Source organism: Lissotriton helveticus, chromosome 8, assembly GCF_964261635.1.
Source record: "Lissotriton helveticus chromosome 8, aLisHel1.1, whole genome shotgun sequence".
Lineage (NCBI taxonomy): Eukaryota > Metazoa > Chordata > Amphibia > Caudata > Salamandridae > Lissotriton > Lissotriton helveticus.
This window is the reverse complement of record NC_136069.1, coordinates 364,519,438-364,546,324: the sequence shown is the minus strand read 5'-3', so window position 1 is coordinate 364,546,324 and position 26,887 is coordinate 364,519,438. Positions and strand designations below refer to the sequence as shown.

Genomic DNA, 26,887 nt, shown 5'->3' with positions numbered 1-26,887 from the left:
CAACCAGTAACTACTGGCAAAATACTGTACTGAGCATCATCTTAGGCACCAAACATCAGGCATAGAATCACATTACGCAATCCCTGTAGGCATAAACACATTATGCATAGACATCCTGAGCATATCATTAGCCTAAAACACAGTATGCCACAATCGTATTAGGTATCACCATCCAAAATGACCCCCAGGCCAAGTTGGCCCTTCACTGGGCTCAAATGCCCTATCTCCAGAATATCAGGGCACTAAGATAGGGCTTCTCAATTAGCCCTAGGGTTGCATAAGCAGCAAAGCCAGGGTGAGCAATGCGCTGGGGGCAGATGAGTGTGTCTCACTCCCTTCTCATCACAAAAAAGAAAAATGCACCCGTGTTGCAGCTCCCGTGCTCTCTCGCGGTGCAGCTGTGGCAAAAAATGAGCACTGGCACCAATGGTGCCTCTGGAGCCCCACTCCAGGATTTCTATCACCAAAATTGCCCCCAAATGGAAAATGGTACTGGCACAACACGTGCAGTGGAAGCCCCACTCCAAGACTCCCAAAATAAACTTGCCCCAAACGTTGCAGCTGCCCGCTCTCTCTCGCGGTGCAGCTATGGCAAAATCAGCCAGGGCACCACTGTGCCCTTGGAGCCCCATGCTGGGACACCTAACTGGCAATAGGAACATGCCCCAGCAGGAATTAGCATGGGCACTCACTGTGCCTAAGGAGCCCCGTTCACCGGGCCCCTCCTCATGCTATCACTTGGCACCAAAGAACTTCAATGCTCCAGCCCCACTCACCGGGCTGTTGTTCTGGACTCCTCCAGTCTTAGAACGAAGGCAGGACTCCAGGCACCGACAGCATGCCTCGCCAGGCCCCGCTCACGGGACCTCTCCTGTCTTCTGGCTGTCACCGGTTAACCCGCCTCTCTCTCTTCCACCAGATGCAGGTTGGAGCTCGCCAGGCTCCGGCTCCTCCGGTCAGGTCCCTCCTCTCGGGACTCCTCTGGACTTTGCCTGGTCTCTCTGCTGGGACTCAGGACTTCGACATGGAGCCCGCGAGGCTCCGGATGAGCCCTCTTTTGCATGGCGGGCCTTCTTCTCTCCCAGCCGGCCACGCTCCCAATCAGGCACTGTCGCCTGGCTTCCGTGTCGAGCCGCGCAGTGATCTTTTGTAGATCTCGGCGGCTCCTCCAGGCGTCGGCAATGAGGGGTAGGCTCCTGCAAAAGGAGCACAAACGCGGGGTGGGCTCCCAGGAAAGCACACCATGCGGGGTAGGATCCCGCTTCTATAAGCAGTGCAGGGGGGAATCCCACACGCCGGGATTTCCCTCACAGCCCATCGCTGCAGGTACCCGTGCTCCTTCTCCGCCCGGCAATCCGAATACAGCGCTCATGAGGCGCTAGGGTCCTTTACAGTTCAAGGTGCACAGCTAGGCCCAGGCACACCAGCACACAGGGCCCTCCAGCAGGGAGGCAGTCCCTCGTGGCAGCTCCTCCTGGGGCCCAGCAGCAGCAAGCCCCACGTTGCAAGAACAGCATAGGAACAGCACTTTTCATGGTGTGTCAGCCCCAATATATATAGTACATTTTCTTTGTCTGCCCTTGGCACAGGGCTTGGGGGAACCAGCCTGAACTGGTTCTGTGGGGTTTTGGAGCACTTTGTTGACAAGGTTCCTCTTCCCCTTTGTCAGAGGGGAGCTTGGTGATCAGACACACCACAGGGGGGCGGAACCAGCATTTACCCAGGCCGGCACAGACCTATTCAGGGTCAGGGGACTACTCCTCCGACTACTCCAAATGCAGATCCCCTATTCAGCCTAGCACTGACTCACCCTGCCCTCCCTGGAGCCACACACACACCTTACCAGCCCCTGGCACTCCAGAGCCAGACAAGCAATACACATCAGGCAGGCAGACGCATAGCACACAGAAATGCCAATTTCTAGAAGTGGCATTTCTAAAATAGGTATAATAAATCTGCGCACACCATGGCGTAGCACTTATTATCACTATTCCAAACATACCAGACTTGAACAAGCGGCTCCTCTCATAACAGGAATGACCACTGAAACACTTATCAGGAAATATCCAATACATTCCTATGAGAGGGCAGCCTCACAGCAGTGAGAAACGATATGGCTGTTTGTCACTACCAGGACATGTCACACACTTAAGGTACATGTCCTACCTTTCACCTACAATGCACCCTGCCCATAGGGCTAGGTAGGGACTACCTTAGGGGTGACTGACATACAGTAATAGGGGGGTCGCAGACATGGCACACACTTTAGGTGTCACATCACAGCGGCAGTAACACTGCGCGGCACTGGCCCTGCAATGGCAGAGGCCTGAGACAGGTTTGAAAAGCTACTTTGGTGGGTAGCGCAATCAGTGCTGCAAGCCCACCAATAGCATTGAATTTACCAGCCCGAGTATCTGAGATACCCCTTTACAAGGGACTGACAGGTAAATTAAATATGCCAAAGAGATGTAGACCAATCTTTACCATATTTACCTCAGAGAGCACACACACTTTACACTGGACAGCAGTGCTAAAGTGCCCAGAGTCCTAGGACCACCAACACCATGTCAGAAGAAAGGCTAGAAGGAAGGCAAAAAGTTCAGGGAGGACTCTGCAAAAAGGGCCAAGTCCAACAAATATTAACTGGGCAATCTGCACATCGTTACTATCAGCTTAAAACCATAATACAGCATTCTGCAAATTAATGGCATCCAGGTAATCTTTGCAAGGGTCTGCAAATGTAGGCTATTGTTAGACCTGTCCGCCTTAGTGGGGTCTTCACCACCCAACTTTTAGCTTCCTCCTCTACTTTTTCTAACCTCATTTTTGCTGCCATTAGTACTCTGCACACTTTACCATTGCTAACCAGTGCTAACGTGCTTCTGCTCTCTCCTCTAAACATGGTAATATTAGTTCATCCCCAAATGCCATATTTAATGTACTTACAAGTCCCTTGCAAAGAGGTACTACATGTACCTATGGTCCGCAAATTAAATACTATTAGGCCTGCAGCACTGATTGTGCCACCCACTTAAGTAGCCCTTTAAAAATGTCTCAGCTTGCGTGTGCAGTTTTAAATTGCCATTTCGACCCTGCAAAATAAACCTGTTGCCAGGCCCAAACCTTCCTCATTAATACATAAAAGACACCCGATGGGTAGGCCCTAGACAGCCCAGAGGGCAGGGAGCACTGTATTTAAAAAGCAGGGAATATACTTTTATATTTTCTTTAAAATCTTAAATTCCTTTTTCACTATTGCAAGGCCTATCCCTCCCATAGGATAACATTGGAGTTGACATTTTATAAGAATACATTTTAGATGGGAAGAGAAAACTAGTTCATGGTTGGTGTATCCGGAATCCAATTTAAAATCCTAACTTATGGTCAAGTCGGATTTTACATTACAATTCTGAAAATGCCACTTTTAGAAAAGTTGGCATTTTTTTGCCTCAGCCATTTGGTGCCTCAAGCCTGTCTCTAGTCACATGACTGGGTGTAGCTGGCAATTGAGCCTTGTGTATTCCTCCTAGACAGCCACACACAACGGTAGCTTGCTTAAGTGTGAATGGATGGGCCATCACTGACAGGATGGGAGGGAGGATCTAGGCCTAGTCTCACTTACACCTCAATAGGATGTGTCCTGTCTCCACAAAGGACTGCATACATTCTGTAGTTCTCTGAAGCCAGGGCAGGGTAGGGAAGGAAGGGCATCTGAGCACTTCAAAGCCATGCCTGTGGAAGCTTCTCCCCACTTCAAAGGGTCAACTGGGTATAAATACTGGACCTCAGACACCAACTCGCCAGTCACTTTGTGGTAGAGTACCCACAGGTCTAGAAGGTCTGCTGTGTTGCTGATGGACTGCCACTCCTCTGGACCATACTCTGCTGGACTCCTGCCTTGCTGTGCTGAACTAATGGCCTCTTGCCTAGGTGAGAAGGACTGAACCTGCATCTCTTGAATCCAGAACCCAGAGTGACTCCAAGGGCTAGTGTGCTGACCTCCTGATCTGAAGCCTCAGGGACATAAGCGCTTTCAACAACCTTGCATCTGTACCCGGACTCTGCTATCTCTGAGCCTACCCTGCCAAGTGGAGCCAGCCCAGTCCTAGACCATTTGAAAGTGGGCTTAAGGTGGTTTCCATCCTCTGTGGATCCAGCTGAACTGACACCTCACCTCTTCTGCGAGGGGCACCCCTCAAGCAGAAACGATGCATCTATGCTGCTGCATGAATTGGACCCATTGCACAGACTTGCATCATGGCAGCAGCCCACATTGCCTTCAGAACCACTGCTGCTCAACACATCCTTAGCACAGGCATTGCATCTCTCGTCGACGGCAGCCTTGATGATGGGCTCCCTATCGCAGCCTCACAGCTCATTGAAACCGAATGATTTGCCCGGACTGCGCACCGCATTCCCAATGCAGACTTCGAATTGAAAGCCCCATCAGCGTGATTATCAACGTCCACTCGAAAGGAGCTCGCACTGCAGCCTTGACGCTTCTCCAACTAGATGCAGCACCTCGGTTGCGCAGCTCATCTTCGCCAAGGATCTACGCAACGCTTCGCAACTCAAGATTTAAGGTACTCTGTTCAACAAGCCTAACTGGGTCCTTGTAGCCAGTCTGCGCTCCATCATGGTCGATATGAACTTGTGACTTCATCCCGTTCCAGCGCGACCAGATGTCCGCAGATGGCAATTTACTCCTTTTGGTGCCATTTTCTCTAAAACCTTTCAAATTCAATATAGCTGGTTCTACTTATTAGATTTTTGCCATTTTAGTCATGTTTTATTTACTAAAAACGACTATTATTCTAACTCTGTTGTGCTGTGTTTTCACTTTGTTACTATTTGAAGTGTTCCACAGATCCTGTACATAAAGTTGAGCCCGACTGCTCTGTGCCAAGCACAGAGCGCTGAGTACAGGTTAATATGGGGTTCGTGTGTACCTTATCCTAACAAGGATTGTCGTTGCTGCATGACAGGGCTCATACACCAGTCAAATAACAACCCCATTTCTTATAGCCACCTTGGATGGTGATTTTTTTAAAATCTGTTTGACCTAGAAACTATTGTTTATCAAAATCTGCAAATAATGCGGCACGTGCAAACACTGTTTATACATATAACAATGCATAAAATGCCACTGCACCAGTAGCGCTATTTACAGTGGCTCTGCTTTCGGTATGCATCCTTTGGCATATAACTTATGCACAGCGTACCCGGTCATTTACTTATGACTAATGGAATACATACGTAATAGTGAAAAATGATCTACACAAGTTTTACATGTATGATAAGAGATTGTCAACAAACTTCTAAAAGGAGAAAATAATTCCTATCAAATCACTGAAAAAGTGTACCGGGTAGATTCACAGCCAAATTAAAAAGCACTGGCAAAGCCAACAAGTCTCACCTACGCGATTGTGTTTTAGATATGTTGTATTCTAGTGTGGCTGCTTTTCATCAAGGCTAAACGTTAGTGGCGTTAGGGTGTGGTGGGGTAGGTTTGAGTTGGGTAGATTGGAATAAGGTAGATAGGTGTAGAGTGGAACGGGGTAGATTGGCATAGAGTGGAGTGGGGGTAGAGTGGGATCGAATGGAGTGGGGTGGATTGGGGTAGGTTGGAGTGCAGGAGTTGGGTAGATTAACATGGTAGACCGAAATGGGGTAGATTGAATTGGGGTGGAGTGGGATAGACTGGGATGGAGTGGGGCAGATTGGAGTGGAATGGGGCAGATTGGACTGGGATATATTGGAGTGTTGTAGCGCAGACCGGGGAAGAGCAGAGGGCAGTGGATTTGGGTAGAGTAGATTGGAGTGGGGCAGATTAGGGTGGGGTAGATTAGAGTGAAGTGGGGTAGATTGGAGTGGAGTGGGGTAGGTTAGAGCGGAATGGGGTAGATTAGGGTGGAGTGGAGTAGATTTGAGTGAGATAGATAGGAATAGGGTAGAATGCAGTAGATTGGAGTGTGATGCATTGGAGTGGAGTAGCCTGGAGAGGAGTTGGATAGTGTGTGTGGGGTACAATGGGATGGGTGGGGTAGACTGGAGTGGGATAGATTAAGTTATGGTTGGGTAGAGTGGAATGAAGTGAAGTAGACTGGAGTGGAGATGATTGGGGCAGATTGGAGTGGGGCGGACTGGAGTGGGCTAGAGTGGGTGGGGTAGATTGCAGTGGAGTGGGATGAAATGGGACAGACTGGAGTGGAGTAGATTGGAGTGGGGTAGATTGGAGTAGGGTAGATTGGGGTGGAGTGTGGTGGGGTAGATTAGGGTGGAGTGATGTGGGGTATAATAGTGTGGAGTGTGGTAGACTGGAGTGAAGTGGAGAGGGTTAGATTTGGGTAGAGTGGAGTGGGATAGACTAGGGGAGTGGGGTAGATCGGAGTGGTGGGGGTTGAATGGAGTGGGTTAGAGTGGAGCAGATTGGGATGGGGTAGATTGAATTGGGGTGGAGTGGAGTAGAATGTGGTAGAGTGAAAGTGGGGTACATTGGAGTGGGGTATATTAGAGTGGAGAGGAGTAGATTGGAGTCAAGAGGGGTATAATGGAGTGGAATGGGGTAGTTTAGGGTGGAGTGGGGTAGATTAGGATGGAGTAGGATAGATTAGGGTGAAGTGAGATATATTAGGTGAATTATGGTGGGGTAAACTGGGGTGAAGTGGGGTAAACTGGGGTGAAGTGGGGTAAACTAGGGAAGTGGGGTAGATTGAAGTGGTGGGGTAGATTGGAATGGGGTAGAGTGGAGCAGATTGGGTTGGGGTAGATTGAATTGGGGTGGTGTGGAGTAGACTGGTCGAGTGAAAGTGAGGTAGACTGGAGTAGGGTACATTGGAGTGGGGTGGAGAGGAGTAGATTGGAGTCAAGTGGGGTATATTGAGTGGAATGGGGTAGTTTAGGGTGGAGTGGGGTAGATTAAGGGAGTGGGGTAGATTGGAGTGGCGGGGGTAGATTGAAGTGGGGTAGAGTGGGTCAGATTGGGGTGAGGTAGAGTGAATTGGGGTGGAGTGGAGTTTAGGCAACAGGAAGAACAAAGTGAACCTTGAGAGCCTAAAGCAAATAAAGCCAGCAAATAGAAAGCCAAAGAGTGTGAGTAATAAACTACAAAGCCAATGGTAATCAACAAGTGGAACACATTCCTAGGTCAACTTTCTGAAAGTCCCCAAGAAGTCTTTAGCAAACTAGATAGCAGTACTGTCTGGTAGGCTGCGACCTAAAATGTATATAATTAGTTTAGAATGTAGATGCAGCTATTGAAACCTTTACCTGCAGTATGCCTGCTCTGTTCATATGACACAAATATCTAAAGGTGGAAATTGACTGTCAAGCAGCTTTTTCCATTGCCGCAGAGTCAACATAGAGTGTTGGGAATTGTAAACTGGTTGTAATCCTAATCTGTTGTGTTCCATAATTGCAAACTCTTCTTTTCGAATGTCCAACTATCCTTTTCCTTTCTGGCTGATTTTAATCATCTGATCAATTGGTTAACAATTAGTCAAAATCAAGATAACCACATATCTTTGTTAACTGCTAACTGTAAGTAATGCATTGTCTGGTATAATGTTCGACCAAAGCAGTACATAAGCTATCAATCTTTCATTCACTAACTTTAGATCTGCTTACTGATACATCTATTATATATGCAAATACCAGTCTAACCTGGTACAGTCTGCAATATATTGTCAAATTATTTCTTGGAGATTGGAGTAGAATTAGACATTGGAATGTATTCACATATTAGCAATTAATATTGTGTGTTTAAGCAAATGCATTCTTATATTTCACTTTTTAACATGAAGAGGCTATAGTTTACACTTCTCCGGTCCATGGGCTCAGCATTTCAAGGAGGCTGTAATTGTGAGGGTAAGCAAATTGTCTATGGTTTGCTGCATGACAAAGTGTCAAATTTCTAAGAATTAACATTTGCTTTGCAGGACATGATTTACTGCAACAAGATAATGGTACGATAGTGGTGGTAAATAGTGTACATGTGTCAGGGTTTATCTCAGAGTTCATGAAAAATGGCAGCCAGGCAGATAAAGGACTCAACCACTGCCCTTCACACGTGGGTATCACATATGTGGGTGGGGTTAATCCAATGACAATCAACAAAAAGTGAGAAGCAGAGCATAGCGAGTCATCTGGGGGCCAACATATCAACCTTTAATCAAGGGTTAAAATGGTAGGGGTCAAAGCTTTCAAGCGCTCTTGAATGCCAGTGGCCAGCATGATCACGAACAGCTAAGCGTAAATGCAACTAAAAGAAGAGCTGAATGCTTGTTCGGGGTTTCATTTGTTACCTGGCAAAGACGTCCTCAGCTAGGAAGGGCAACATCAAGTGTGTAGTCTGTTAGCATTGCAAGTCTACTTTTCACTTAAGTAACTATATGGATTTGTTTCATCACTTCCACGTATGCACTGCATAGCCTACAGGCACTGGCCTACAGTTCTGTAAGGCCACTAAAATGCGGTACTTGGCATGATACATTTTGATATGCTGGTGTTTCCCCCTCTCCTGAAAGACCTGACTTTTACAAGCTGCAATTTCACACTCAGTAATTTGGCAAGTGATCAGCCAAATTACAAATTAAATTGAAACTTTTTCTGAGTTTTCAGAGACTATTTTTAATGAAGAGAATGTCTTGCCTCACTTTAATTAACCGAGGATTTTGTGCCAAACACACTGGACCTCTACCTGTAAACAAGGGATGTATGATGGAACCACGCAAACCTTTACCATGCATGGCTTAACAACGCGGTCTTAACCACCCATTAGTCGTTACAAAGCATTTCTTTGCCACAAAAACGTTTACCACACATATAACTTTACCATGCATGCCTTTACAACACAATTGTAAGTATTTTGCAGGTAAGTATAACGCTATATATATATATATATATATATATATATATATATATATATATATATATATATATATATATATACATATATACATACATATATAAATATACACACATAAGTGTGTGTGTATATATATGTATATATAGATTTATATACACACACATACAAATATACACCCTAAAAATAGCCTTGCCACCCAAATACCCATACCCAACCCTAAAAACTCCCTTGCCACCTAAATAACCGTACCCCCTAACCCCTAAAAACTCCCTTGTCACCCAAATACCTCTAACCACCCTTAACCCATTAAAAATACCCTTGCCACCCAAATACCTTAACCCACCCTAAACTCCATAAACATCTTTGCCACCCTAATTCCCTTACCCACCCTAAATTCTAAAAATACCCTTGCCACCCAAATACCCCTACCCACCCTAAACACTCCCATACCCTAATATATATATATAATGTGTAGTAATTGCTGCATTGTAAAGGCTGTTTAACGTAAATAAGAGCAGGCACATAAGTAGATACTGTTCCCAACTCACACTTTACACTATGAACCCCTTTTCACAGTCTTTTATCCATACTCAGTCTCCAGTCTTACTCAGTGAGGTGAATTAATAATATAATAACATCTCTTTGATGAGAACAAAACTCATCATACAGTATCACTCTACTCATGCCCATTGGAAAACTCTAAGGGATGTGTGGTATCTCCCTCTTTCTGCCCCCCGGCGGCTCTGCGTGTGATGGTGCTGCCCGCGGTGACATCACTTAGAATGTCACCGCGACCAGCGTTCCAAGGCGAGCGCCGGGGACACTCTGAGGCGACAGCAGTTCGAGAGGCTGTGGCTGGGGTCACGGGAGTTTGTACTTCGGAATAAACACTTCCTTGTTATTCACCACCCTGTGTACTGGCCATCTTTTGGTGAATTTCACACTGGCGACGAGGGTTAAAGCCTCTCGTGACCTCAACACGCCCAGAAGAGCGCAGCTGTCGGAAGGGAAGAAGATGAACAACAGCTGACTCGAGTAACCCAGCCGGCCGAAGGGATAGGCATTTGGGTCAAAGTGAAACTGACTGCGACGCGAAGAGCTGACTGGAGTGAGAAGCGGCTCAAGGAGAGAACGTGTTGTCGACTCGAAGGAAGGCAGAGGGATCGTAGGTGCCTGGGGAGTAACGAGTGAAGTCTCCTTCTGACACACACCCTGGAGGTGAGGTACACCTGTTTGTGACCCTGCGCGCTGACCCCAGACCTTCCGCCCACGTTGTGTGTGTGGCGAGCCGGGATATCAGCAGCTGACAAGGTGAAGTAATCTCCCGGTTCTTGTCGGAGACTGCCAGCGGCCAGTAATAGTACCATAGAGCTGAAACTGTGAGCCAGGCGCGTAGCTTCCAGCCCTTCATCTAAGACTTTCACCGCGCGCCCCTTTTCTTTTATCAGCATCAGGGCAGCGTTGTGTGTTGACGCCGCAGAGGCGTTTGAATACTGGCCTCCCTTGGTGGATCCTCCTCCTCTCAGACCTCTATGTCATTTGACACACAGTTGTGGAAAGTACAAACAGGGCAGCGCGTGAAGAGAGATTTGGCAGAGGAGAAGTGCAGGATTTCCTACCGCATTTCATGAGAATCATAGCGCTTTGGGCTGCCATTTGAAATTAACTTGCCAGCGCTGCGAGGAAGTATGGGGCGTTTAGGCGACACCGCAGTTCGTGTGTGAAACACCTGGAGGACTCTGAGAGTGCGACGTGGGAGGAGAAAGGAGCCTAGGAGCGCAGTGGGACTGTGTTTTCTGTTCAGAAAGTGCTCATTTTTACGCGCTGTAGGATGCTGGTTTTGGGTTTTGCATCCCCTGTGGCCTAACAGTGAATTGTCTTGCACTCTTGAAAGATTGGTGACGATTTTGACCTCCATGGAGCAGTTGTAGAAGATTATGCGCATTGGGAAAATTTAATCCGCCTGGGAGTGCTGCCCTCACAGACTGCACCAGGAAGCATATCTATCTTGAAACATTTAGAGCACAGCATTGAACTTTCTAGGGGCAGGCTGTGCGCTTTGCACATTCAGCCCCAGAGTGTATGACTGTACAAAGGAAAAAAAAAAAGGGGAACGTTTTCACACTGTATTTTGTAACCCCACCTTCCCCTGAGGGTTCTTTAGTATATTTACATATTTCTGTGTTATCATTAGCAGGTTCCATCTTCTGCGTGTATGTGTTAGGAAGGAGAGCTGCGCAGAGGTGGTTAGGCATTTCCCTCCCATTATAGTTGTCTTCACCGGTAGTTCCTCCTTCCCCGAGACACATCTATTTGGCGCAGACTTCAGGTTCCCACTTAACGCAGCTAAGTTACAAGGTAGACAGGTGCATGTTTGAAGGGTAAAGTTGTTTTGTCTTTTGTGAAGTAAGCATGCAAAGTGTGACCCCTCCCCCCTTTTTCTTAACCAACCCAGGTGATCCCACCATCCTGTGGAAAAAATGGAAAAAGGTGTTCCTAAATTACGCTACTGTGTGTGGGCCCAACCTAGGACTAGAAAGAAAGGTTGTATTACTGGCCTATTACTTGGGCGCTGAGGGAGAGGAAGTCCTAGACCATCTCCCAGATTTAGGAGCGCAGGAGGCAAGGGGTCTGAATGAATTTGAAGTTAGTCTAAAGAAGTTAGATTTACACTACCTCCCCAAGACCAGCACTATCATGGAGAGGTACCATTTTGGTAAGAGAGCACAGAAGGAAGGGGAGTCTATAGAAGACTTTGTGTCTGAATTGAGGAAGTTAGCTGCAACGTGCAAGTTTGGGGGAGCGAGCGAGGAGAGAATTAGGGATCAGTTTGTCTTGACCTGCAGGATGGAACGGGTGCGTGAGGAGCTATGGCTTAAAGATGACCCGCCGTTGAGAGAAGTTCTCATCATAGCCAAGCAGGTAGAGCACATGTTGCAGTGCGTCAAGGAGATTAAGCAAGATGCAGGGGAGAAGAAGAACGATGACAAGACCAGTATCAGTGAGGTGGTGTCCGAATGTGAGGCTGTGTCTGTAGTTAAAGGTCAGAAGGCAGTAGGCAAGGAACAGAAGGAAGGCAGGCCAGGAGGATCGTTCATAGGTACCTGCTACAGGTGTGGCAAACAAGGGCACCTAGCCAACGACAGGGAGTGTCCCGCCCTCAGATTCACATGCAACAGGTGTGGTAAGAAAGGCCATTTTAAGCAATTTTGCAAGAGTGGGCAGGGGGCCAGTAGACAGAGTAGAGACAGAACGAATGTGGTGTGCGACGAGTTTGTTGTGCAAGTACAAGAGTTGAAGGCGCCTGGTCTCAGAAACACCATGTGTGCAGAGGCTACAGTACAAGTTGGTGAAGATCAAGTCGATAGTCCCAAAGACACCATAAAAGTAGGAGAGGTTGACCTAGAGGCGTTGTTTGACTCCTGTTCTAGAATAACAATTATCAATGCCAATGAGTTCTCACGTGTGTCTAAAGGAAAGATACCCTTGAAGAGGTTAGACCTGAGGCCAGGAGGGTATGCGGGGCGCCCCATCTCCATGAAGGGATACTTTCTGAGTAAAATTGAATACAGGAACAGGACCACTGTGTCTAAAGTATATGTATCTACTGTAGGAGACAACATTTTGGGGTGGCGAGCTCAGAAGGGTTTGGGTGTGTATCTCAATCCCAACAGCAATCCCCAGATTTTGATACAGGAGATACAAGAATGTGGGTCTGACATCACAAAAGGATTTGAAGAGGTGTTTAGGGAAGGGCTTGGTTGTTTGAAGAACTACTGTCACAAAATAAAACTGAAGGTGAATGCCAAGCCCGTTGTGGCAAAAGTTAGAAGACTCCCCATAGCCATTCAGGAGGAGGTCAGATCTGAATTGGAGAAGCTGTGTAAGGCAGGAGTCATCGAACCTGTGGAAGCAACTGAATGGTTGGCACCCATCGTGGCAGCGAAGAAGAAGGATGGGTCAGTCCGGCTCTGCATTGATTTGAGGGCACTCAATAAAGAGGTCGTCGTGGACCGTTACCCCTTGCCGAACATCACCCAGATGATGAGCATGCTAGAGGGTGCCAAGGTGTTTTCCACCCTCGATCTCACCTCGGCCTATTTCCAGATAAAACTTCACGAGGAGTCTCAGGAACTCACTGCTTTTGTGACACCCATGGGCGCTTACAAGTTCAAAAGGATGCCTTTCGGCTTAGTCTCGGCGGCTGCCGTGTTCCAAAGAATCATGAGCAACATCCTGAAAGGCATCCCAGGCGTCATGTGTTACCAGGATGATGTACTTGTCTTTGCTAAGAACCAAGTTGAGCATGATGAGAGACTGAGATGTGTGCTGAGGAGGTTTTTGTCCCAAGGCCTTACCGTAAAGAAGAACAAATGTGTCTTTAGCTGTGCGGAGTTGGATTTCCTGGGTCACAAGATAACGACAGAAGGCATACGTCCAAAGGCCGAACTACAAAACACCATCGTGAATCTGTCACCCCCCAAAAGTAAAGATGAGATCAAATCTTTCATGGGGATGTTGGAGTTCTATGGGAAGTTCATAAGAAACTTGGCAGGCAGGACTTACGCCATCAGGCGGTTGCTGAAAAAAGAAAACGAATTCGAATGGAGCCAGGAATGCCAGAGCGAGTTCGAGGATGTTAGGAGAGCCCTTGCAGAAGCCCCTAGTTTGAAGTCATACCTGCCCGGCCGGGCAACTATCCTCACCACTGATGCTAGTGCAAAAGGGTTGGGAGCTGTCCTCACCCAGAAAGGCGTGGAAGGAGAAGAAACCGTAGCCTTTGCATCAAGGTCACTCCAGAAGTCTGAGAACAACTACTCAGTCATTGAAAAGGAAGCATTGGCGGTATCTTGGGCTGTTGGAAAATTCAGAGACTTCCTGTGGGGTACGCAGTTCACCCTCCGTACCGACCACAAACCGTTGGTGGAAGTATTCAGCAAAAAGGGTTTGGATGCCATCTCCAGCAGGATAAGGCGGTGGGTAGTCAGCCTCCAGGAGTACACGTTCAATGTCGAATATGTTCCAGGAACGCAAAACCTCGCAGCTGACTGCCTGTCCAGACTTGTTGGTGGTGTAGAAGCAAGTGGGATGCGAGAAGAACCAGATGAAGAAGAAGAGGGATACATGGTTGAGAATGTCTGCGCCATCCAGAAGGCGTTGGGCGAAGAAACGTGGAGAAAGGCACAGGAAGAGGACAGGATTATGGAAGAAATTTGCAGAAGAGTGAGGGATGGGTGGAAGCACGGTGACAAACGAGTTGAAGAACTACGGCCCTTCCTGGCCGTTAAGGACGAGTTAACCATTGTCGACGGATGCCTGTTCAGGGGAACAAGGCTCGTGCCGCCAGCAGCTGTGAGAGACAACCTGGTCGAGATAGCACACGAAGGGCACTTGGGCATCACCAAGACCAAGCAAAGACTCAGGGACCTGGTCACCGAAAGGAGAATCAGGGAATGCATCCCGTGCTGCAATAGTGACAAGGTTTTGAAGCAACTAACACCACCCATGGTGTGTAGGCCGCTCCCGTCAGGACCTTGGGATGAGTTGGCTTTAGACATCGTGGGCCCGTTGTCTGGGGAGCTGCGGACACCTTACATCTTAGTGCTCGTGGATTTATATTCTCGGTGGCCAGAGATAAAGCTCGTCAGTGAGGTCACGACAAAGACTGTCATAGGGTTTCTACAGGAGGTATTTATCCGAGAAGGGCTCCCCAGCAACATCCTCACTGACAACGGAGTGCAACTATGCTCGAAAGAGATGGAAGACTTCCTAGAAGAAAGGGGCATTAGACACAAGCGATGTGCATTATACCACCCAGAAACCAATGGCATGGTCGAACGCTTTAACAAAACAATCAAGGAGAGCATCCAGCTGGCCAAAGCCAGTGGCATAAGTTGGAAAGAAGAGGTGTGGAGGCGTCTGGAAGCATACAGGTTCACGCCGCATCAGACGACGGGCGTCACCCCGTTCGAGTTGCTCCGCGCAAGGACACCCAACACTAAGCTTACCCCGGGGTGGATGGAATGGCACAAGGGGTGGTCGGACCGAACCAAAGAAAAGGAGAGCCTGAGGAAACAGGAGCAGGCCATGAAGGTGAGGAAAGAAGGATACGACCAACGCAAGGCCACACGGGAGGTCGAGTTCAAAGTAGGTGACAATATCAAAATCAAAGCTCCCACAGGGAAGGCAAGCTGGTCCGAGTACAGCAGTCCCACCAAAATCACTAAGCTTTTCAAGAATGCAGTCAAAACTCAAGAAGGGAAAATATGGAATCTAGGGAGAGTGGTCAGGTACCACCCTCCAGTAGAAGTCACTGAAGGTGCAAGAGAGGGGGAGAGTGGTCCCAGACTAGATAGTGGTCTCGCCATCAGGAGGCCGTCGAGTGTCGCTCACCCAGGCCACAGGCCCAACAGGAGAGTGACCAGACCTCCCAGACACTTTGACCAATATGTAATGATGTAACTATTGCCATTCTGCCTAATGCAAGTTTTTCCTATATTCTGTTTCCTGCTCATTGTTCTAGCTAATGTTTTCAATTTCTGCAGGGAAGGGGGATGTGTGGTATCTCCCTCTTTCTGCCCCCCGGCGGCTCTGCGTGTGATGGTGCTGCCCGCGGTGACATCACTTAGAATGTCACCGCGACCAGCGTTCCAAGGCGAGCGCCGGGGACACTCTGAGGCGACAGCAGTTCGAGAGGCTGTGGCTGGGGTCACGGGAGTTTGTACTTCGGAATAAACACTTCCTTGTTATTCACCACCCTGTGTACTGGCCATCTTTTGGTGAATTTCACAGGATGGCTTCCTGAACAAGAGGCGTAAGCAGAGCAACAATGTTTAGGGTGACCATTCTCACTGAATTAGATCTAACCTACGTCCTGCAGATATGCGATTGATTCCTGGCAGGAAATTCACTGCTTGTACATGTATCTCATTATCAGGACTCTTCATCAGTCAGGGCATATGGCAACACTCAAGGGCACAGAAATAGGAGATCATTCTCTCCCTCCAAATGGGCTACCAGGCCCATTCGCCACAATCCTTAGGATACAACCAGTCACAATGAGAGAGGCCTGGGCAGATCAAGCGACCTCTGACTGTTACAAGGTGTGGATCTTTAGGCACCGTGAAAAAAATATGTGTACCTAGTTCATGCCTACAACAACTTACAGTAAGCTACACTCCTGTCAAGATTGCTTATTCTAAGAGAAGTTGCAGGATGCTACCAACTTTATATTGTCATTCAGGATTCCTTACCCTGTGCTGCAGGGCATTTATGACAACTTTTCTACTTAGAAATGAGGGGAACAGATATACACCTGTGGGCCAATTACCTGTGGCTCCAGCCTACCTATTATGGACATGTCAGATAAGGTAATCAGGACTCCTTCCCGGGTGAGTGCTCCAGAGGAAAGCAGGACTGAGATTAATGCCCTTCCAATCCAACTTTCAAACTCCCGGTCATACACACACACACCTGTTCCACAAATCCAAAGAGCAATCAGAAACGGTACCCTTTAGCTCTGCAGCCCTGTAGCTAATGGATACCACATTGTATTCCCACACCAGGCAGGGAAACTAAAAACCAATCTAATTGGTTGGCAGGGGCTGGCAGTGCTTCCTCTGTCCCTGAACACCAGTGGCCTGACACAGCAAGTGACACAAACCTCAATCTCTCTCACAACAAACATCGTGCAAAGTGATAGAGGGGGAGGGTTTTCATATAATTGGCTCTGACCAGTCCAAGGAGAAGCAAGAACATTTCTGGCAGATTTCACCTAACTTTCATGATCATTTCCTAATGAAATTCCTAGATTATGATGATGGGCCGGAGGTGGGAGAGTGATGGGGATCAGATGGTCAACTGAAACTAAGATGATATATCAGCACCCAATCTCAAAGTATACCGTAAAACATATTGCAGCATAAGTACTATGAAAGCACTGTTGGCAAAGATTCAGCATACTAATGCAGTGCATGTGTATTTCAAAGCTACACATTATTTCTGGTCTAACTACTAATAACTTTCTAGCAGTTTTGCTTTTTAGTAAAACAATTTTGCCTACACATGAAAGGTAATTTAGCCCTTTGCTGCAATCTATTTGATTTATTCTATTGCTTATATCATTTATGTGATTTCTTATGACCTTTGGTAATGCACTATTTCGCTTTTCCCAAAAGATATACTCAGAAAAATCACAAACCCACCTGGACAGCAAATCAATCAGTTCAAGCTTGGACATCCCATCAGGAAGCAACCGAGGAACAGCAGCTACACACGTCCTGAAAAGGTCAATTTTTGGCTTTCTCTCACCACTGAAATGTAAAGAGAGTTCCTGCATCAACAAAACGTAAGGGTAAATAGTGTACACACATACCTATATACATACACACACATACTTTCAATTAAGTTCAGAATTTGACTGAATTGTTTGCCCTATCCAGGTAGGGTTTGAAGAAATAAAGCCTCTTTTTTTTAAAACTTTTTTAAAATTATTTTTTATAGTGCAGATGGAGTCCTGCGGTGTCAGAGTGTTTTACAAAGTTATTGGTAGCACAGAATTGGCATAAAAGAAAAAATATGATTCTTTTTATTATATAAAGTGTGATCTGCAAAAAAATTGCAGAAACAAATCCTGTAGATTAGTTCACAGAATGAAAATTGGTGAGGAGCTATTCATTCACAAAAACTGCTTTCAATGGGTTGATATTTTTGGTATACTGGCCAGCAGGGAGTTACGATCCTCTAATCTGGATAGGACTAAAATTGGACAATTTGTTTGAAGTTCTCATTAGTTATTTAGGATTTGATGCCCCACAAAAGTCTTATTTGGAATTGTGTTGCTTTGGCCAAAGCATTTACCTTTCATTGCGTAGTCTAGTTCATAATGTCTAGTGACTGGCACACTCAATAATTGACGGCTGACAGTCAAAGATGTTGAAGGCATGAGGGGCGGAGCAGTTGGAGGGAGAAATAAGTAATTATTCAGATTTTGAGGGATTTAGTTTAAGGTGGTGGTGGGTCACCCAGGACTGATTTTTTTCAGGATCTCGTAAAGCATGGCAAAGTCTTCCAGAGAGGTTATTTTCAAATATAACTGTCTCAACAGGGTAGAAGTAACATAAAAAAATACCTTGTTTCCCAAAAAATGATGGAGCAACAGTCAATACAGAAACAACTTGCCTGTCCTCCCAATATGATCAATTTACTGGCAGTCTGTTTATAAAACATTTATAGAAAAGAAACTCAGGATAAGGCGTCTTTAGACGGACATCAGATAAAACAGCAGATTCTAGCAACTGTTGTCAACTGATCTAACTTAATTCCAATGACAACCACATATAAGTAAGTATGGTTACACCCTGCCAGTACTGAATCCCACCTTAGCTCTCTTGTACAGGACTGAATTTACAGCAGGACTGTGCTTTATATGTACACATACCAATACTGTACCCTGACGTGACATCATAGTTTGTGAAGCCCAGGGCCGGCTCCTCCATTGGAGCGGGGGCGCATCGCCCTACTTAAATGCCCCCGAGATAAAAAATAAAATGGTAATTCATTACCATTTTACTTTTCATCCCCCGTCTCGAACAGAGCGTCAAGATGGGGCTGCTGCAGAGTGACAGCAGCAGGGAGGAGGTTGGGCTGTGTATGCACTGTTTAAGGTGCACATGTCTGTTTGGCCAGCCACACATGCACATTTTAAAAATCTCTAACCCAGCTGTCTTAAGGCAGCTGGGCTAGAGCAAGTACATGCCTCCAGAGCGCTGTGGAGCACAGAGTGAGGCTGCTCCTTCCAATCAGAGTGCTGCTCTCATGCTGGTGAGAGCAGCACTCTGATTGGTCAAGGAAGTTTTCTGGTGGCTGCAGTAGCGACGTGGGCATCGGGAGCGAGGAGGTCCTATTGAGTAAGGTAAGTGTTTCATTTATACTTTGTTTTATTTTATATGTGCACCCCCCCTCCCACCCCCCTCCCCAATAGATGCCAGCCGCCACTGGTGCAGCCATCTTCCGTTGGCTCTTCTGAATCACCACATAAGAGGAAAGAAAGAGAAGGGTGATGCTGCCAGTATCTCATCCTCTTCCTATGTGTTCCTATACTATGCTATATTTGGACCCTACAGATAAAAGGGGAGCTGAAGAATGATGGTGATGTTGTGCTGCTTTCCCCATTCTTGAGAGACAGGAGGGACAAAGAGAAAAAATTGCAGTGCATGAGTTGATTCTGCCGGTGCCCGGGATTGGACCGTGAGCCCCGTGCTCCGGAGTCAGCTGCTCTGGCTGTTACTTTATGTACTACAAAATGCAGTTTGTGAATGGGGCCCAGAACATCATTGAGGCTCTTTCCTTTATCTGCATTGGTGTAATTTTTATCTCTCCTACACTTTGCGAAAAAATATACCTGGCTTCCTGCTATTATCAAATTACTCACTAACAGAGGCTAAGTCCGAGAATAATACATGGAATAATTGTAAACCTGCAACAAACAAACCAAAGCAAGCAGGGAGGACAGCATCTGCACACAATATATCAGACCCTGTGGTCAAAATGAAGCCCGAATCAGAAACACAGACAAGAGGTTGAACACACTCACCATGACTAAATACAAATTAAAAGCAATGAGACAAACCAAAATGAACTCTTTTCACATACAGAAACTTTGCACATTCTTTAAATGCAGTACACGTCAAAACATTTCAAAAATACTCGGACATTGTTTTAATGCCACATACGGGGCACCAGGTGTCATTGCGAATCAGAGACACCTGCAACCTTCGTGCACAACGAAAAAATGCACAACCGTGCTTTGCCAAATACTTGGCATTACATGCATTCTGAAAAGCTTAACATTTCCTTCCTCGGTCTGCTTTCGACGCTTCACCCCACAGTCGGCAGGCACAGTAATCGAAATAGAAGATGTGACATTCATGCGGCGCTCACGTGATCATGTCTTCCGGCTCCTTGTTTAACATCTGCACGTTGGTCAGCATCATACACCTGCCCACCTCCTTGTCAAGGTGCCGGAGCATGTTGTCCACGGCCTTTCGGACTTGGGAGTAATACAGGGACATTCCTGCAAAACATGTACAACACAGGCATGAGCATCTTTAACAGAGACACAGATCTATCATGAGGGCTGCAAAAGAAGGCGCTCGGGAGACATTCCCTTCAACATGCTCAGTTAAACTTATTGAGAGATCCCACATCATGGTCTGCCCGATTCTTAAATTCTACTGAAGTAGACGTAAGTGGAAAATAGTTACAATTATTAGACATTCCGCAAATGTGCAAAAAAATTACTTTATTGTGCCCAGCGTAGGTCCTGTAACTCAATTTGCCAAAAGACTCCTGTTCAAGTCAATGACTTTTTAAAATTATTTTTTAGTGCACACAGTGCATTACTTAATTGCTCAACAAGGCCGAGACCAGGCTGAGGTCACTTGATTTACCGTTAGGTGGACTACTTTCTTTGGATTGTAGTTCCTGGAGCAGAATGAAGACCGATTTGCCTATGGCTGGTTTCTGATTGTAGTGGCACAGTGAACAGAAAATGATGGCCCAGAATGCGGCACAAAATAATCAAGAAAGCGGGAGACTAAATTCAGCATTCCACATACCATTTTTTTTTCTCATTTTGGATTAAAACACCCATGCTATGGTTGAGGCAAACTTCTATACAGTGATTTTGCCACCTTGACACAGCATATGGGCCTGAACCTGAAGTGCCTTCCATCTGCAAAACCCTATGGTCATTATGTAGGTAGAGGGCTTCATTGACAAGCTACACACAACTAAGGGCCTGATTACGACTTTGGCGGTCTTGGAGTGGGCTGCCGCGCCGGCATCCCACTTCCAGACTGGCAAAGTCTACTGCCACTGCCCATTTACAAGTTTTCTCGTTGTTTGGCAGGCAGGCAGTGCGGCGGTCTCATTGCGGTGCCAATTGAAAAGGTACCACAATGGGAGCGCCTAAGGCTGTTTCTGCACGGCATGGACTATGCCGTTCAGTAAATGGGGGTACAACATGTGCCTCCCTGCATGCATCCCCATGCACATGGACAATACGGGGCCCGACCCTTTGTTTCCCACCCGCCAGACTTTTTATGGCAGTCTCACCACCATGAAAAGGCTAGAGGTGGGGAAACTCGTAATATGCATGGCAGTGCTGCAGCGGCACCGCCATGTATATTGCTTCCCTAGACTGCCACGTTACCGCCAGGGATCGTGGATCCCTGGTGGTTGCGCCAGTCCCAAAGCGCTCAAAACGCCGCTCTCTTAATAGGGCGGGCAGACCACCACCAAGCCTCCACCACAGGTTTGGACCGCCAATCTCGTAATCGGGCCCTAAGACACAATCTTTAGACTGCAGGCATTCCTCGAAGAAGCAGGCAAAATGACAACAATACAGCACTTTCAAACAGAAACTATGCTTGTACCATATGATATGCAACTATGAGGATATTTAGATTATCCAGAATTACCAGGCGCACTACCCAAGTATCCGAGGAGTAAATGAGAAATTGTTTCCAAGTAGAGGTATAGGCAATGAGGCGAACGGTCAATCCTCACAACCGTTCAGAAATGGACCAAGGATAGGCCCATATGGAATTGCAAAATACAACAATGCCCCTGCACTATACAAATGAATATGTGATCAAACGGTTCCTTGTTTAGTAAATCAAAAACACACATTGGAGCACCATTGAAAGTCAAAGTTAGTAGACACTTAAACATCAATTGATCAAAGTTGGACAAAATAGAGGTGTCAATGCGTTCCGTTGTTGGTGTGATAATTCGGTTTATTGTTCCTACATATGGGCCAACACGTGTTTCATCGCAGGGAAACAGACTGCGAATCTTCAGGGCCTCGTGGGTGAGGGGCATAAACACATCGGTTTAGCCTTTCGTTTCCTGACTTTTTCGCACTATATGTGTTGTCGAAATTTCATACGACTTGATGAGTCTCGTTTTTGATCAAGTATAGTTTGTACCGGGAGGAGAGAAGAAAGCAGTTTGCAAAGTAGACACAACACTGCTGTTCTAAGAGGCAAGGCGGGTACACCTCCTCTTCGTAGTACTCCCTCTGGTTATTCCCGGCGCCGTTTTCCAAGGACGGTCCTGCTTGTACCATACATCTATTAACCTTGAGAACTTGAACGCTGAAGAGTAACCTCCACCCAGCTGTAGACACTGGCAGGCCTCAAGCAGAGGGCGCACCCAAACACGCCTATGGCTGCAGACTGATGCACGAGCCTTTGAGACTCTGTCTCATTCAAGGAATCCTTGTCATTCCTCTGCTTCCCATCCCAAGGGCACAGCATCTAACGTGACCAGGCGTTCACAAGCAGCAGGGAAATAAAGACCTATTTAGCATCCACTTGAGATATCTTTGCGGGCTATAAATCTAGCAAGAGAACGTCATTTCGGCATTGGTCCTTCACCCCACGCCCACAGGCTAATTGCTGTGCTATCTGGTACATTTTGCATGAGCAAGAGGTATTTTTAGCAGACAGACTGAATACGGTTGCCACGTTCAGTAATAACCTTCAGTATTACGTGCGCTGCTGCAGGATACATTTCATGTCTTGCAAGTAAAATGTGAAAGGTAGGAAGAACCTACCTCCCTACTGGATTGGATATAGAGCACAGCTTTTATGCTCACTCAACACAACCTAAATGCAAACGTATACCATGAATGACCAAAGTGCGAGGGATCTATGATATGGCAACACACACCCTTTGCACTAGGAGGACATCACACTTGACCCTTTTACCTCTTTTGTGCTGCAGAAAGGCTAGGGTAAGTGCATCTGATACTAAATTAAAAAAAAAAGTGAAATGAGCCCTACTCACTTTCCCTTCTTGGCACTATCCTTCTCAGTCCAGACTCTACATGTAGCAAGGACGGTGCCACGGGCAAGGCATGGGCAGCAGCTGCTACTGCTTGCTAAGCCTAACTGATGTCTGTGATGTGCACATGCTTTTCTTGGCGCAATGACGTTGCGAGCTCCTGGTATCATGAAAACAAAGATACCACCCTCATACCCATTTTCTGAGATGATCCAGAATTACCATCATTCTTTGTTCAATCGAAACCCAACTGCGATCTTCACTAAGGACTGCACATGTTTGGCCCTTTTTTGTGGCTGGCCTTGTCTTTGAGAAGTGGTTCAAAAATTCAATAACCCTCAAGGCACTACATCCACCACATTCCTCTCCCAAGACCTTCCCCTGGCATATTTATTTCATTGAAAAAGCACTAAATATCAGATCTAACACCACCTCTGGCCTCCCCAAATACTCAAGAAACTCTCAGGCAGCACTTAAAGAAATAAAGCTACAAACATTTGAATTCTCAGAGATACTTGAGGACTCCACTCCCCCCCTTACCCAAAAAGAAAAACACTGTTAGCTCTATTTCTAACAAAGCCACTTGCTGGCATGACAGCACTCCAAAGAGCTCTTTGCATGCTATTTTCTTGTTTTTTAAAAGCTGGTTTTGTTGTTACTTTAGCAATAGACTCGGAGATCACCTCATTCCAATTCTAATCAACTGCATCTGCCTGATTTCAACATTTGGGAAACCAATCCATTCTGTTTGGGGCCATTTGAGAGAATCCTGCGCAACAATATGCCTGTCCCAGCTTGTATAAGAACCTACTCTTAGGAATGGTCACACTCTTAACTTCCTCTTTGCATAGTCAGAAACTAACATCCTCAAACTCCCTTTTCCGTGGATATTTCTATTCCACCCTCCTCCCCCGTTCTCTCTAAATCCATTGTAAAAACGACCAAGTGTCCATGGCACAAAGTCTCATCTGCCAATATTACTGCAGCACTTGAAATTATCTACAACAAAACGAAACAATTCATTGGAAGAATTGGTCTCTAGTTACAATCTATGGATTGCACATGCTGTAGATTCCATTACTCCACATGTGTGGTCACAAATCAAATCTTTCGCTCCATAGTTTACAGAAATTCTTCAAACAGCAAAAGCGGCTTTAAAAAAATTGAAAGAGACTGATGCTCTGATTAAGCCACATATAAATATTCCCTTTACCAAAAAGCATTGATGAGTGATAACTAACAATCCAGACATGTTATGGCATCATACAAAGTGATGCAAACCGACAATTCCGGTAGCTCCTGAAAAGCACTCTATAAAGTGGTAAAGTAGTCATTAACTTCTTTAGCCCAACCTGTTGTAAAATTGCAATAATTCTCAGACTTTGGGCAATTACTTCTTTCACAATCAGCAATATTTGTGATATCTAAATATACCCATGACGATAACAAAAGATACTACATTTGATATAATGATCGCCACTAAACCCAGTGTTTCGGAATTCAAGCACAGGAGATGGACACCTGAAGAAAGCGTATCCTTTAGGTAAATTGGACTCACCCCTTGACCTGTGTCCGAGAACACATTCTTCCTTCAGCCAGACTTTATCACTGCAGTTGTAACTAACCTTGCTAACATGTCACTGGTAGAATGCAGTGTCCCATCCAATTAAAAAGAAGTCTTGATGCTACCTTTTTTGAAAAATAAACACTTTTTTTTATGTAACAACCTCCCATTTTGTTGCAGCCTTTACTGATCAAAATTATAGAAAAAAAGTAAGTTCCCAGTGCGCATCCTTCTCAGGAACCAATAAATTCCTGAGTCTCAGCACCCTCTCCATAGCATAGAGACCGACTTAATTCCTGTACTTCATGATCTAAGATTCTTAATAGTCCAGGTGGATGGTGCTGTTCAACCTCTTGGTGACCTTTGATACTGTATCATAGGACATCCTTCTATATTATCTCTACTGCGTGGGTGTCCAGGATAAAGTTCTCACCTGGATAGCTTTGGACAGCTTTGAATTTGCATGACTGTCCCAGGCTGTCTATCTTCTCCCTTTCACTTTGAGCCCAGGAAACTCGAGCAGGATGCACACCCAACTATTCTTTGAGCCCTACCCTTTTTTAATGTATATGTTTTAACTTTTTAACAACTCACCGAAGCTTACAGCATGTCACTTATGACTCAGACCTTGTTTTGGCTAGACGTTCCTTCCTGCAATCCTTGCTTCGACTTGCAAAACCTCCTCATCAAAGTGGTTTCTGGGCTGAACACCACGGACAAAACAGAAATCCGTTTACCCTTAAACTAGACCACACTGTTTGACCAACTGGGAACCTCAGAAGCTGGGTGCACCTCTCACTCAGGTACTGGGAGTACAACATCTTGGTTTCTCGTTCAACCATGGTTTTTGCTTAACCACATAAGGCAGCAAGGTGTTGTCTTCCGGTTTCCACCAACTGGGACTGGAAATATTTTTCCTACCTAGCCACAATCTCGTAGTAGGTAGCAATAAAGGCCATTGCGTTATTCAGGTTAGACTATTGCAACTCTTTGTATTTGGGCCTCCTAGCTTACCTTCTTTCTAGACTGCAGCGAATATAAAATATAATTGTGCACCTTATTTTGAAACTCCCTTGTCACTCTCACATTTCGCCTCATATGGCTGCCCACTATTGGTTACTCATTTTCAAATGTAGATTGTTCAAGAATCTTTGCATGGTTCATCATGCTTTAGCGCTCAAGGCTCCATCCATCTTTCCTCTAAACCGGTTCATTACTCTTCTTACCAAGCACTCAGATCTTCTCTTGGATTGCTTCAAGTTCCTAAATTCTGACACTGCTAGACGGAATGTCTGGCTTTCTTCTATCTGGCTGCCAAACAATGGTACTTACAGCCACACACGCTTCACCTAACCACAATTAATTTAGCTTTTTGGAAGGCCATACACAAATGACTCATTTTCTTCTAAACCTAATGCTTCAGCCTTTATAGCTTCCACAAACATTTTGCTAGTACCTGGATACCCCTCTATGTGATCATTGCGCTCTATAAATGCTAAGAATAGAATAAACATATCAAGTCTACTATGAACAACTACTGACTCATCACTGGTCTCAAATGAATTTAAAATTTTTGGGAGAAAGTGGGAAACTCCCAGCTTCTAATATATTGGCCAGCAATTAATCTGGTTTCTGTCCCAAAGATGGGACAAACAGCTGTCTTAAATGCCTGTGATGTTATTCTCGAAATGACTGACCAGGAATCTCCTTGAAGGATGTTTCTTTTCCACTCTTTTGATATGGTGGACTACATCATTCCTGTACAGACTCCAGTCAGTGCCCCATGCCACAGACTAAACACAAGAATGGTTCAAATCATTCATCATAGACAGGTTCTTATATTGTAATTGTGGAAAGCTCACTTTGGTCCCTAAATCTTCAACAGTCACTTAAAGACCCTCATAGATCTCTTTTGCTCCCATAAGCTCCTATTCCTCACCTATGAAGATAAAATACATATTTACCTGTGAATAACATTTTCAGCAAATCAATCCAGCGAGGTCTCCATTTGACTAAAAGATATTAAAACCTGAATGTGTCAAAACTGATAAACGTAATGGCTCAAAGACATAAATCGTACTGCTGGGCCACCACATCAAGAGAAATACAGCATCTACACACCCAACCCTTCTTAAGAAAAACTGCAGAAATTAAAACAATGTTTGAAAACCTAGGCAATCACTGAGAGGCAGACCTGAGCCTCAAATCCTATGTCAGCAGTTGTGGCCAAATTAACATGAAATCAATTAAACGTGCTGAAAGAAAACTTTACCATTCATACCTAAAGACCAACAACACTGGCTAGCCTACAAAAACAACATACATCAAACGGTGTGGCCTGAGCAAAACCCAGAATATCACCCAACATCGCTGAAAGCTCCACAGGCTGCCAATGATAGCTGGGGGCACCTTCGAAACACTCTGCCTCATATTTAAAATGCCTTCATGGCTCTACACAAACCACCTGTGGCTGGACCATACCTGTCTAACAACTCGTCTCAAAACCTAGGTAATGCCAGCAACTACATGGCATTCAGAAAACAACTGAAATCATTTCTAGTTTAGCTCCAACTCCTCAATGGCCTGTTCTCTCTTTTGCACCTGGA

General features: G+C 45.8%; 1 protein-coding gene across 2 annotated transcripts in view; it reads right to left on the bottom strand.

Annotated features, from left to right (window-relative positions):
* The window catches only part of FRY (FRY microtubule binding protein), a 778,582-nt gene that overhangs the window by 265,301 nt on the left and 486,394 nt on the right, over window positions 1-26,887 (bottom strand). For both annotated transcript variants that reach the window (XM_078657150.1, XM_078657151.1), the window contains exons 16-17: window positions 19,808-19,940; window positions 17,071-17,178 (exon numbers count right to left, since the gene is read on the bottom strand). In XM_078657150.1, the coding sequence (XP_078513276.1) occupies window positions 17,071-17,178; window positions 19,808-19,940 (241 nt within the window). The remainder of the gene's footprint in view (window positions 1-17,070; window positions 17,179-19,807; window positions 19,941-26,887) is intronic.